Source organism: Panthera uncia, assembly GCF_023721935.1.
Source record: "Panthera uncia isolate 11264 chromosome B2 unlocalized genomic scaffold, Puncia_PCG_1.0 HiC_scaffold_24, whole genome shotgun sequence".
Lineage (NCBI taxonomy): Eukaryota > Metazoa > Chordata > Mammalia > Carnivora > Felidae > Panthera > Panthera uncia.
This window is the reverse complement of record NW_026057580.1, coordinates 37,542,304-37,556,312: the sequence shown is the minus strand read 5'-3', so window position 1 is coordinate 37,556,312 and position 14,009 is coordinate 37,542,304. Positions and strand designations below refer to the sequence as shown.

The 14,009-nt window shown below is 39.6% G+C and overlaps 1 protein-coding gene across 5 annotated transcripts in view; it reads left to right on the top strand.

Annotated features, from left to right (window-relative positions):
- The window catches only part of COL12A1 (collagen type XII alpha 1 chain), a 116,988-nt gene that overhangs the window by 58,761 nt on the left and 44,218 nt on the right, over window positions 1–14,009 (top strand). For 4 of the 5 annotated variants that reach the window (XM_049652882.1, XM_049652879.1, XM_049652881.1 and 1 more), the window contains 11 exons: window positions 264–400; window positions 1,489–1,618; window positions 5,432–5,571; window positions 5,839–5,971; window positions 6,113–6,139; window positions 6,480–6,622; window positions 9,532–9,661; window positions 10,087–10,226; window positions 10,659–10,788; window positions 12,038–12,180; window positions 13,530–13,659. In XM_049652882.1, coding sequence (XP_049508839.1) covers window positions 264–400; window positions 1,489–1,618; window positions 5,432–5,571; window positions 5,839–5,971; window positions 6,113–6,139; window positions 6,480–6,622; window positions 9,532–9,661; window positions 10,087–10,226; window positions 10,659–10,788; window positions 12,038–12,180; window positions 13,530–13,659 — 1,383 coding nt within the window. The remainder of the gene's footprint in view (window positions 1–263; window positions 401–1,488; window positions 1,619–5,431; window positions 5,572–5,838; window positions 5,972–6,112; window positions 6,140–6,479; window positions 6,623–9,531; window positions 9,662–10,086; window positions 10,227–10,658; window positions 10,789–12,037; window positions 12,181–13,529; window positions 13,660–14,009) is intronic. The other variant, XM_049652880.1, reaches the window with a different exon arrangement.

Here is a 14,009-nt window from a genome sequence, read left to right as displayed (position 1 = left end):
TAGTGTGGAAGGAAGTCTGCATATAAAAGAGAAATTATAATTATAATAAAAATTTAAATTTATCATATTTTTAAAGATCCTTACTGAGAAAAATTGAGCTCTACCTAGTAGAATCATAGTGTGTTTATCAGCATAGCTATTTTTTAAAGTTATTTTGCTGCACAGTTAAGTTTTCTGCAAACAACTCCTTGAAAACGTGTGTAAATGCATTAGAACTCTGTGGTGAGAGCCACATCAAAACCTCATTTCTCATGCGTCTCCAGTGCCTTTACCCAAACCTCGAGATTTGAGACTCAGAGATGTGACTCACAGCACCATGAATGTGTTTTGGGAACCCGTGCCTGGAAAAGTGCGTAAATATATCGTTCGCTACAAAACACCAGAAGAAGATGTCAAAGAGGTAAGTTGAAGACTGGAATGGATTTGGAAATATTTGTTTTCTGTAGGTTTAATAAAAGAACCCAAATAAGTATAGAGAATAGCATGTTTGAATACTTGTAACTTTATTAATACAGTATTGAAAATTTGTTATATTAATAAGGCATTTTTTGAATACTTGATGATATATTGGACTGTGTTGCATTTAGTTTGGAAATGTTTTGTTGTGTGATATTGATCTCAAAATCATTATCCTTTAAATGGATAGAGTCGTAGAATGTAGATGGTACTTCCTTCTCATTAAGATGCCTTTTATGGTACTCTGCATTCTATAAATTACTAAAAATATCATAATAATGTTTCTAAAAATAAAAGCTAGCAAAGAATGCAGGAAAGAAGAGGGGAGTTCATCAGATAGTAGGAAGATAGGGCAATGCAGCAGGACTGAGAGAAAGGGTAAATGTATTCTTAGAGGAGGGTCCTTTTGGAGGTGAGCGTTTTTGAAATGATGTTGGGCAGAGATCTGTTTTGATGACAACCTGATTCAAGGTGGGAGCAAACTGAGGGCCTTCACTAGAGAATGGGCTTAAAACTTATGTGTGCTTGGGGGCACATTAATGACATTTTTGGTAGATAGAAATAGTTTCCGTAAGCACTCACTTGTTGACTGTGCTGGTCATTTGGATTACACTAAAGCTAATTTATACATGTGCACACATTCATTTCATTCTAAGTTTCAATTTCAAAAGAGGCACAATGACCAGTGGGCCTCACAGGATTCTTGTGCATAACAAATGAGGTAATGCACAGGAGAACATTTCTGAAAGAAGTAAGGCAGTGATACAAAAGGAAACAGAGAAACTGTCGTTGCAAAATGGTTAGGTTGCTTGAATCTGTAGAGAGTCATTATTTACCAAACCCTAGTGTCAATATATTTTTCCACATTGGAAGCATTTAAACTGTCTCTGGTTCCTGGACTCTTTTGCATATTAGAAACCATTGCTATTTTTTGTAGCATAATTCTTATGCTCTTTTGCTAAGAGGTACAGTAAACAACAGAGATGTTAAAACTATACTCTTCTTAAAAATAGTTCCACTGCTCTATTACAGGTAGAAGTAGACAGGTCAAGGACCAGCACCCCTCTCAAAGACCTGCTCTCACAAACCCTGTACACAGTAGGGGTTTCTGCAGTGTATGATGAAGGGGAGTCTCCCCCGGTGACTGCTCAAGAAACTACCCGTAAGTTGTGATCATGCTTCCTTGATAATTGAGAAACAACATTACATGACTGTGTAACTGAACTTATTGGGTCATTTTGTTTCTTAGTACAAATTTTTTTGAATATTTGTGGATTTCCAGATTGCTTTTTATTTATTTTCTGCCCATCTTCTACCTTCATGTCCATTCCTTTTATTTTTAAATTTATTGTGTTATTTTATTTTTTCAATTAAGTTTTTAATTTTTGAAAAATTAAAAAAAATTTAATGTTTTATTTATTTTGAGAGAGAGAGAGAGAGAGAGAGAGAGAGAGAGACAGAGAGAGAGAAAGAGAACGAACAGGGAAGGGGCAGAGAGAGAGAGAGGGAGAGAATCCTAAGCAGTCTCCATGTGGTAGCACAGAGCCCTACGTGGGACTCTAAGTCCCCTGAGAGATCACGACCTGAGCTGAAATCAAGAGTTGGACGCTTAACCAATTGAGCCACCCAGGCACTCTATTTAAAAAATTTAAAAATGTTTTTATTTATTATCTAAGTTTTAAATTTTAATTCCAGTATAGTTAACATACAGTGTTATGTTCAGGTGTACAATATAGTGATTTAACATGTCCATTCCTTCTATGATACGTTTATCTTACTATTATTCTATCAGCCACTGTCATTAATTCATCTTCCAGATACTCAACTGGTGTGTGTACGTGTGTGTGTGTGTGTGCGTGTGTGTGTGCATGTGTGTGTGGGGGGGTGGGGAGGAAGTATATTCTTGATGTAAGTTGGCCATTTTCTCTGGGAAAGTTGTGTTAGTTATCAAATATTTTTTGAAATCTTACTATATATAAAGTGCTATCAGCGGTAACAAAATATAAAATCTTTGCCTTCAATAGTTCATGATTTCATTGTGGAGATAAGAAAAAGTAATTGACAATGTAGGGGCTCGTGTAAGGAAGGTGAGGTAAGCGGCACTCAGGTTGCGCACTGTCGGGTTTCAGAGGAAGGGGAGGCTTGCACGGTGGAAAGGCAGGGGAGATGCAGGGCAACCTGCCCTGGTCCCGTCTCTCCTGCTCCATTTTGTTGCTGCTTCCAGGGATGTCCGTTTCTTCCTCTGTCATGGTACTTGCATAGTATTTAACCCAATTATTGTTGCTCATTAATCTTTTTCTATCTATTCTGCTTACCCCTCCTCCCCACCAGTGAAGGCAGAGACATACTTACTTTGTACAACTTTGCATCTCCAGTGCCTGGCACCATGCTTAGCACATAATTTCCTAATCAAATAGCGCTTAAGAAGTTGAGGTCTAGGGGGGCGTGTGGGTTGGTTGAGCATTCAACTTCTTCTCAGGTCATGATCTCATGGTTTGTGAGTTTGAGCCCCACTTCAGGCTCTGTGCTGACAGCCTGGATCCTGGAACCTGCTTTGGATTCTGTGTCTCCCTCCCTCTCTGCCCCTACCCCGCTCTTTCTCTTTCTCTCTCTCTCTCTCAAAAATAAATAAACACTAAACAAAATTTTTTTAAAAAGTTGAGGTCTAGAGCCGGTCTAGTTCCAAAGAAATATAATGGGAGCTACTTCTGAAATTCAAAGTTTTCTAGTAGCCACATTTGAAAAAGTAAAAGGAGGGGTGCCTGGGTGGCTCAGTCGGTTGAGTGGCTGACTTCGGCTCAGGTCATGATCTCGCGGCCCGTGAGTTCGAGCCCCGCGTCGGGCTCTGTGCTGACAGCTCGGAGCCTGGAGCTGTTTCAGATTCTGTGTCTCCCTCTCTCTGACCCTCCCCCGTTCATGCTCTGTGTCTGTCTCAAAAATAAATAAACGTTAAAAAAAAGTTGAAAAAGTAAAAGGAGACAGAGGAAACTAATTTCAATGTGTTCTATTTAACCCAATATATAAAAAGAGTTGTCATTTTAATATGTATCAGTAAAATAATTATATTAATACTTCTCATAATTTTTTCCTATACTAATTATTTGAAATCCAGTACGTATTAACTTTATACTTACAGTATTTCTCAATTGGGACTAGACATATTTCTTTTTTTTTTTTTTAATATTATTTTTTTTTCTAACGTTTATTTATTTTTGAGACAGAGAGAGACAGAGCATGAACAGGGGAGGGTCAGAGAGAGGGAGACACAGAATCTGAAACGGGCTCCAGGCTCTGAGCTGTCAGCACAGAGCCCGACGCGGGGCTTGAACTCACAGACCGCGAGATCATGACCTGGGCCGAAGTCGGCCGCTTAACCGACTGAGCCACCCAGGCGCCCCAAGGGACTAGACATATTTCAAGTACTCAGTAGCTACTACTGTATGGCTAGTAGCTTTGACAGGAGACACCGCAGGTCTAGGTGGATGCCCCACCTCATCCAGTAAGGTACTGCTGGGATCAATACAAATCTGGAACATTTGCTTCCTGTCCTGTAACTCCCTCACTAGAGACCCCAAAGCTTCTCCTTTCATACCTAACTGTCTATACAGGATCAGGGAGTCTGGTCAAATGTTACAGCCTACTCCTTAACATCAGACAGTATCGACTTCTGCTTTTCTTATGTGATTGCTGCTAGCAATCTCAGCTGTCTTCTTGGCATGGTTCTTACCTGGAAAGGGTAGTGCCTGCATGGGAATATCAGTGCATGCAAGTAGACAGACAGCTCTGCATAAACATAACAGGTGTAGTAAAGAAAAAAAGTCAGGAAAAAAAGACTAGTGGAAGGGGGTAATTTAGTAATTACTAAATCAATACTTTCAATGTGTTTTTAATCCTTAAGACTTCCTAATACCTTTTAGATATATTGAAAGTACATCCTTAACATGTGGTTTGCTTTGCAGATGTGCTTATGAAAGTGGTGCCACTCAGTATCTCATTGGGCCTTTTCACTGTAATTATTAGAAATAAATTTTTGATGGGTCTGGATTTTGTGTAGTTGGCTTTGGTTAGTAGCGGGTAGAGAAATAATTGAAAATGAAAGCTCATAACTGGAGGCAGACATTCCAGATTCCTTGTGCTTGGTCAATGGAGAGGCTTTTTTTTTTTTTTTTATTTTTTTTTTTTTAACGTTTATTTATTTTTGAGACAGAAAGAGACAGAGCATGAACGGGGGAGGGTCACAGAGAGAGGGAGACACAGGATCTGAAGCAGGCTCCAGGCTCTGAGCTGTCAGCACAGAGCCCGACGCGGGGCTCGAACCCACGGACCGTGAGATCATGACCTGAGCCGAAGTCAGACGCTTAACTGACCAAGCCACCCAGGCGCCCCTGGAGAGGCTTTTAATTGGGGTTTCAAGCAGTCATTAGCACTCTGGGGTTATTCCTGTCTCTGGACAGAGTGAGTACAGTCTGCTTCACTTATCCTTAAGATAGACGAGTGTTTATCAGAAAACCTCACGCATGGATTACTTAGATCATTACATTTCATAGACTATGATGGCCCATGCACTCTCAGATAATTATCTACCAAAGTTTAGGTTTATGTGTATTGCTGTGTGAACAGGTCCATGGTTTTCACATGTAGATGTTCAGCTTTCAAATAGGACATTGAAAAAAAATACTTGAGATGCAGAATGATTGAGAACCAGTGAATTAGAAGAGTATTTCTAAAAGGTACTTTAAAAAATATCACCATTTTAACAGAATACAAATAGCAACCTATTACATCCATGTAGTGTTTGTAGTTTTCAGAGCTTTCTCTTACACTATCTTTCAAATGAACTGAACTGGTAAGATACTTGGTTCTAAACAATGCTTTCAGCCAGTGTCCCCATGTCCATGAAGGTAAAACAAAGCAGTTTTATTATATTGTTTGTGGATCACATTCATAGACTTGGTCCTGCTTTATCTCATGATAGGTACTGTGCCAGCACCAACAAACCTAAAGATTACTGAAGTAACACCGGAGAGTTTCCGAGGGACTTGGGATCATGGAGCTTCAGATGTGTCCCTGTACAGAATAACCTGGGCACCTTTTGGAAGCTCAGACAAGATGGAGGTAGTGTTAGCTCTCTTCCTTCCTTTCTCCCTTCCGTTTTTGAAAAACATCTTATTTCATTATAAGGAATCTTGTTTGAAGCATGTATTACCTCTGTTGCCAGAAAAGCATCCTTTCTTATTAGTGACATTTGAACTCTTGGGATGCAACAAAGCCAGAATGGCTTTGTAGTGGCTAAATAATGTCAACCAACTTCCATTGAGTGTATGATGTACATGGTGACTTAATTTTGTGTGGGTTTGTTTTTTTTTTTCCTCTTTCACTAAGACCATCTTAAATGGAGATGAAAATACTTTGGTGTTTGAAAACCTGAACCCGAACACTCTTTATGAAGTTTCTGTTACTGCCATATATCCTGATGAGTCAGAAAGCGATGACCTGACTGGCAGTGAGCGCACACGTAGGTGTTCAGCTTTGAAATAGGACCTTGTTATTTTAAAGTTAATTTAAAAAATAGAGCTATGGCTATATTAGTAATATTTCCCCAAATTCTGTTTTGTTTTTTTTTTTTGTTTTTTTGTTTTTTTTTTTTTAATTTCAGCACGTTTGATACCCTTAACAACACAAGGTAAGAGTTTAATTTGCTGAGCCATATGAATGACAAATAATGAATGAATGAATAAATGATGAACAAATGAATGAATGAAAAATACCATGAAATCCACTGCAAAGAGATTTTCTGCTTTTAAATTGCAAGGCATCGATTGAGACCTATTTTTAAACGTTTCTTAAAAAACTGCTTTATTGCCATTTGTTAAGAAGTCATTTAAGATTCAATGGCCATCCTTTACTGGGGTCAAATTTAGTCCTAAAGTTAAAAGTATACTGATTTCCTTGTGAATAGTGATTATTTGGGGAGGAGGCCTCATTCTGTGAGCTTACTCTGTTTCTCAACAATCTTTTTTCAGCTCCAAAAAGTGGCCCACGAAACCTTCAAGTGTACAATGCAACATCTAACAGCTTGACTGTTAAGTGGGATCCCGCTAGTGGTCGTGTGCAGAAATACAGAATTACTTACCAGCCTTCAACAGGAGAAGGCAATGAGCAAACGGTAATATTTTTGAAAAAAATATAACTGGGAAAATTCTACCTTTTCTCCTCAAACTCTTTTCGCCTCTAGTGTTTAGTCATACTACTTTGAGGGATGCAAAATTTATTGTATTGAATGGGCTTATTTGACTCCATTTGCGATGGGAACTCTGGACATTCTCATGAGAAGCAAAAATTGCTTTTCATGGTAGGCAGCCTCACAGCATCAGACATGTGCCTCATGCATGCACATTTCCCTTAAAAACTCTTAGCGCTGGGTTATCTATGAAGATTTATAGATTTTTTTTTTAATTTTTTTTTTTCAACGTTTTTAATTTATTTTTGGGACAGAGAGAGACAGAGCATGAACGGGGGAGGGGCAGAGAGAGAGGGAGACACAGAATCGGAAACAGGCTCCAGGCTCCGAGCCGTCAGCCCAGAGCCTGACGCGGGGCTCGAACTCACGGACCGCGAGATCGTGACCTGGCTGAAGTCGGACGCTTAACCGACTGCGCCACCCAGGCGCCCCGGATTTATAGATTTTTAAAGTCTATTTAGATTTTTAATCCATATTTCTCCAACTTAATCAAATACTGAAAGTTTGCCAAATTTCTGTTATTGTAATTTTCTTGTTTTTGCATGTGATAGATATTTCCTATATCGGAGTTTCCAGATCTAGGCTTCTGTTCACCTAATTCATATTATTTATTATTTTTATATTTACCCAAATAGAAGTTTCTGAGAAAGATGATATTACTGTAAACAACCTTCATATTCTTTATCTTTCTGGTCTTCCCTGATTTAACAAAGTCCTTGTCCATTCACTTCGTCTTTTTTTGAACCTTCTCCACCTTTGCTTTGTGAAATATGTGACTAGAACTGCACGTAGGTCAGAAGGCACCATGATTTTTTATACCAGCAGGGAGATGCTTCCTGATTTATTTCAAATGTCTCTTTTGCCGTATATGGTCCAGCATTTTGTTGACATAATTTTGGCTATAACATTTCCTCACATAGCCTTATAGAGAGGTAGGAGTTATTAACAGTAAGTCACCGGACTTGCCGAGATCCAGCAAATGGGTCTTACCCCTTACCAGTAGAGATGTTAGATGGATGCCAGAGGTGGATGCTGGCAGTGGTTAAAGGTGTGTGGGTAAGGTTTTCTGATACTGCATATTAAGTGGGTTTAGCTGAACTGGAACCCTTCCAGTCACTGGCGTGACTTTTGAGTCAGTCTTTTGAGGTTTCCATACAACTAGTCTTAGGCAGTATTTTTGGATAGAAATTTTGTCTACTTTAATTAAGTTTTCAATAATAAACTAAATACCAACTGTAATCAACTGGCTTTTATAGAAAATAAGAAAAGACACATTTGATGAACTGATAATTTGATGTCTGAAACAGGACTTCTTGAGGTGCTTGAGTGGCTCACTTGGTTTTGGTTATGGCTTCATGGGTTCAAGCCCCACATTGAGCATCGGACTCTGTTCTGGCATCATGAAGGCTGCTTGGAATTCTCGCTGTCTCCTCTCTCTCTCTCTCTCTTTCTCTCTGTATCCGTCTCCCACTTGTGCTGTCTCTCTCAAAATAAATAAACTTAAAAAAACTCCAGAACTTCTTTTATCTATGTCAGGCCAGATTTAGGTAAAACTTAAAAGCAGGTGAAGCTTGTCTTCAGCATTTCCCTCCCCATTTCTACTGTGTCTCAGAGGTTTGATATAACTTGAAGGAGTCTCATAAACTCACCCTCTGGAAAGTATTAAATGATAATCCCTCAAGGTTTGTTATTCTTAGGAATATTTGCATTTCACTGCTAGTCCATGAAATAAAGTAATGAATCACTGATACTGGAAATATTTTGGAGAGTTGGACGGGAGAAGTAGGACATGCCTCTGCTTACCCATCAGGCTTGTTCTACTAAGTGAATGCCTTCATATTTGTTAAATATCAAATGGTTTGTATGGATATTGATACTTCTTTTCTCATAACCTCAAATATCCAATTTACTAAAATTAGCCACCTCATTCAATTTGCTCATATTGAGGATGACTCGTGTTTCATTGAGGTTTTTTCTGGAATTCAAAGAGTTGGTGGGTGGTTAAGTGGGAAACATCTGGACCATACTAGAGCATCCAGCCATCCAGATGTACACTCTTTGTGGGCAGCATGCCATTTTCATGTGATTTTAATTAGTATCACATAAGTATTTGAATTCGGTAGACTGTTAACAAATCATACAAATTTTCTTTCAACAAGATAGCTAGATGGCCTTAAGCAATGAGTAAAAAACTTCAAACTCTGTAATTGGAGGAAATTGGGAAAGCTTCATACCTCAAGCCTGGTATCACAGAGCTGGCTGGGAACCCTGGCCTGAGAGTGACCTGGCAAAGGGTCCAGTCACGTAGTTTACACAGCTAATGCTGTTAGAATGGCACTTTTGGGGTGGGGGTTGGGGGAGGGCGGGGAGGAGAAATTCCAGTGCTTTAGATCTTTTGCTGAATCATTTTAATGTGTTTTCTAAAGCAAATAAAAAACATCTGTAAAAAAGTAAAAATACTAGTGAATGGTGTGGAGCTTCTAATATTAGGCAGTTCTTTGCTATCTGAAAATTCCTTTGTAGCTCACTTATGATCAAAGCCTTTTTGGGGAAAGAGCTATGAAATGTGCCTTGGACGAAATTTTGCTGTGCTGGCGGCAAGTTGAAATATCTTTTTGAGGTCACCAGTTTAAGGCTTAGAATGTTCTTTATGATTTAAGGTGCACAGTTTACACTTCAAATTACACCATAAGATATATTTTAAACCTTCACTGTGGTATGTGTTTCCAGATCTTGGCAAGGGTCTCAAATAGCTCCCCTGTAGAAAGAGCTTTCTCTGGCAGATCAGTGAGATGGAGAGGACGTGACTAACACTTATCCCTGTTTTGCTTAAGACCACAATAGGGGGACGGCAGAACAGTGTGGTCCTGCAGAAACTGAAGCCTGACACTCCTTACACCATCACTGTGTCCTCCCTGTATCCTGACGGTGAAGGAGGTCGGATGACAGGAAGAGGCAAGACCAGTAAGTAAATCCAGACTCCTGTAGCTTCTTTAGTAGCTACCACTGGAACAGAATCACATCTTTATCTGGAAACAGCGAGTGACACAGTTTTGCTAATCAAATTTTAAAATACATTGAAAAAATGATATTAATTGCTTATCCTTGCTTGGAGTTATCTGTCTCTGTTTATGGAGAAAGACATTTATTACTTTCTAGGACTGAAAAAGAAACCACTTTGGGGCCAAAATATTTTGTGGAGAGGAGACATGTGTACCAGATTACCAAAGAAATTCTTTTATTTATTCACTACTTCAACAAATATTTGTGGGGTGCCCATTATGGTGTCTCTGCTGTATTCAAGGTGCCTGGGAAATATCAACGAATGAGCATTTTGAGTGTGCTTCGTAGTTGGGATCATACTGTCATGTGATTTCTGTGCATTGCAGAACCTCTGAATACTGTGAGGAACCTCAGAGTGTATGACCCTTCTACCAGCACCTTGAATGTTCGCTGGGACCACGCAGAGGGAAACCCTCGTCAGTACAAGCTCTTCTACGCACCAACAGCAGGTGGTCCAGAGGAACTGGTAATTACATTCTGTAGCGAAAAATGCATGTTTATTTAAACTGTAGCTGAATGAAATCAAAGTCGAGCTAAAAATGTTAACCAGTTTGCTTTAGGGCTGAGGAAGTTCATATTCATTTAATAGAACTCAGTAGAGGGTAATAGATTGCTGCCTTAGTGCCAGGGTGATAGGAGGATTCTGGGAGGTTGAGCTGGGGGAAATAATTATTCCAGGATGTTCTAAAGGGGGATCCTAGGGTGAGTGTCGGGGTCTAAAAAAGTCTTTATAACCTCTTGTCACAGTTCATATGGGCACATCTTTATATTCCGATATTACAGAACTTGCTTCTTGACTTGATCTTGAGTTAGTATTTTGAGTATTATATTGTTTGATGTATTGTTTCTTTTACAAGTTTTTCAAATCAAGTGCTTTATGTTTTATTAAAATCTTTAGGTACCAATCCCTGGGAATACGAATTATGCCATTCTTAGGAATCTGCAGCCAGATACCCCATATACTGTTACAGTAGTTCCTGTTTATACTGAAGGAGATGGAGGACGCACATCAGATACCGGAAGGACATGTAAGTTGAGAAGGAAGGAAAATTCTAGGTTTTTCATTACAAATTTTGCTTTTCATTATAAAGGCCGCATAGGCCTGTTAAAAAATTTTGGAAAATTCAGAATGATAGAATAACTACATAACAGGTACCTGCTATTTGTCTTCCAAACACCACCAACTGCTAACATTTTTGCATATGAAATAACAAATTTATAATGGCATTCTTCTGGGGTGGTAATTTCAGGACTTATAAATGTGAATATGATCATCAATATGCTATTTTAGTCATTCTCTTTCACTGACAAAAATTGATTTTGCTTTGCTTTGTGCTTTATAAATCTGTATGAAACAGTGTTTTGTAATTGGCTTTCATAGTGTGAAGTGTTGAAATGTGTTTATCACATACTTGATTGCACATTTCTCTGGTTTGCTGATGAAGTGCTTTTGGTCGTCAAAAATCTGTGTGCTTTCATTTGCTGTTAACATCTTGTGAAACCAGTTTAAAGTGGTTTTACTGTGCTTTGTAGTATTGCTTACAGGCTTTTGTGTATACTAATAAATAATTTCTTTGGCCTTAAAAATATACTTGCTGATGGTTAAAAGGAAGCAAGTATAGATGGCTTCTTATGGTGAGAGATTTGTGCTCTGGAAAGATGATGTGATTAGCTAAAGTAGAGTTTGGGGTTAATACATGGATTTAATTTGTATGTTTTCTAAGGCCCTGTTGGGGAAGTTAATTGAGAACTGAGTGTATCTTCTATTTCTCCCTCTTTTTGACTTTTCTCTTAATCACAGAGCACCTCAGTAGCTATTTCTTGAATGAAGAAGGGTTGGATGAAAGAATGAATGATTGAAACCAGCCAGCTGAATTAGATAGGCTTCATAGCTGTTGTCAGTTTGTACTTAGAAGGCAGACACTACAAAATTCCTTTCCTGTATCTCCATTATCTATGTTGGAAAACCAAAGTTTCTTTTCCAGTTTTGCCTCCCTTGTCCCTTGTCCTTTTATGGCCAGCCCAGTACTACTGCTTGTACTAGCTTGTTTTTATTGGCAACAGTTTTGCTTCCATATAGAAAAAGGCCATAATTGGCTAACTTAGACTAAATTTGGATTTGGAGGGTTTTAATCTGCTTTTGTGGGTAGATAATTAGAAATTTAAGGAGGACAGTATTTTATCCTGTTGCAGAATATAACTCCCGAAGAAGCGATAACAAAAGTTTGACCTACATAAACAGACTTAAGAAATATGTGTTGGCTTTTCTTTCCTCAGTGGTGAGAGGGCTGGCAAGGAATGTCCAAGTGTACAATCCTACGCCAAACAGCCTAGACGTCCGCTGGGACCCTGCGCCGGGGCCCGTGCAGCAGTATCGCATCGTGTATTCTCCTGTGGCTGGCACAAGACCCTCGGAGTCTGTAAGCAATCTGGTCCTCTTCGAGCTCAGTAAAAGAGCTGTGTAGACTCTACTGCACCTCCTGCTGTGGCTGCTGGGCCAGACGGATAAGCCAGTTATTGGAGTGGCACCGAGTCTCATGCAAACTTCATTTCCTGATGAGCTTAGTCTTGTGTTTGTGTCTTGTTTGGTAGCCTGTGTGAATGCCAACCACAAACATGACCATGAATAATGCTTAAATGATTGCACCTAATGATTTAAGGCGGTGTACTAAATTTAGGGTTAGTTAGCAAAGATGGATTTTGGGAAAATACAAGTCAGCTATATGAGTTAAATACCCCAGTAATAAATGCAAATCATTAACAGACCTTGTCAATATGGGCTTTTGTTGTAATGTAGAAATGTCTGTGTTATGAAAATATCTTAAAGTTTGCCTTCACTGGCTCTTACAAGTTGCCCAGTCTGTTTCAGTTCACAATACTATTTAGTTTTTTTTGTTTTTGTTTTTGAGAGAGAGATGAGAGGGAGTAGGTGTGCACATACACGTGCAAATGGGGGAGGGGCAGGAGAGAGAGAATCTTAAGCAGGCTCCACGCTCAGCACAGAGCCTGACTCAGGGCTTAATCTCACGACTGTGAGATCATGACCTGACCCAAATTCAAGAATCAGATGCTTAACTGACTGAGCCACCTAGGTGTCCCCTATTCAGTTTTATAAGTAGATTGATGATGTAGAAATCTGAAATTAGTAATTTGAATAGAAATAGTATCAGAACACCTAGGGAAAAGTAAATTTATGGACTAATTTATGGACTAAAGTAAAATTATGGACTACTTTACGTCTTTATAAAAATGGACAATGGCGGTGAACAAAGATAGACAAATGATTTGCATGTCTCTGTGTATGGCGGGACTTACTCAGGCAACATTGTCCTTGTCCATTTTATGGAGTAGCTCTCGATTTTAATGCAAAATCTCTCCCCTACTAGTGTGTGTGTGTGTGTGGGGGGGGGTCCCTTCTCTTATGTGTGTCTAACAATCAGGATGCACTGTGGGTAACTACCATGAGCCCTGGATTTGAGAATCTTTATAGTAAACATAAATGAGAGACAACTGAAGCTACTAAGGGTAGTTTAGCATGTTTAGTAGTTTAGTATGAACTAAATTTTGGTTTTTTTTGGAGGGGGAATTTCTGAGGATAAATTGTATCTGATAGTGTGGCTTTGCCAGATCTCATGAGGAAGCATAGTGGTTGGCTTCAGACGTGCCTGGGCTCAGCTTTTAATTATAAATGTTATTATGTTGACTAATAAAAAACTTGATAAGCATTTGAGCTGTTGTCAAGCAGAATTTGGCATTTCCTCCCCTCCAGATGGTGGTGCCAGGGAATACCCGCACGGTGCACCTGGAGCGGCTGATTCCGGACACGCCCTATTCTGTGAACATTGTAGCTCTCTACTCCGATGGAGAGGGAAATCCCAGCCCTGGCCAGGGCCGAACGCGTGAGGCAGAAATCCTTTCTCCACCCCCTTCCCTTGTAACTAGGTTGGCAGGGCTCCTCCGAGTGAGTGAGAAGTGGGAGGTGGGTGCTGAGTGAGATGTGGTGAGCACTGTCTCCACCTTTGCACAGACGAGAGTAGGCCTGGGTATGTGGTTCTGCCTGGGCATCCTCACGTTCAAATTCCAGGCTAAAGCTCTGGGCCCATGACTGCTGTCTGTGCTGAGGGAACTTCATTCTGCCATTTTCTCATCTGGGACCTAAGTTAAAGAGGAGTTTTTCTCTTCTTCTGCCTTGCAGTGGATCTTCTCACCAAGTGGGCACTTGAGAGATGTGAGGGCTTGGCTTCTATGT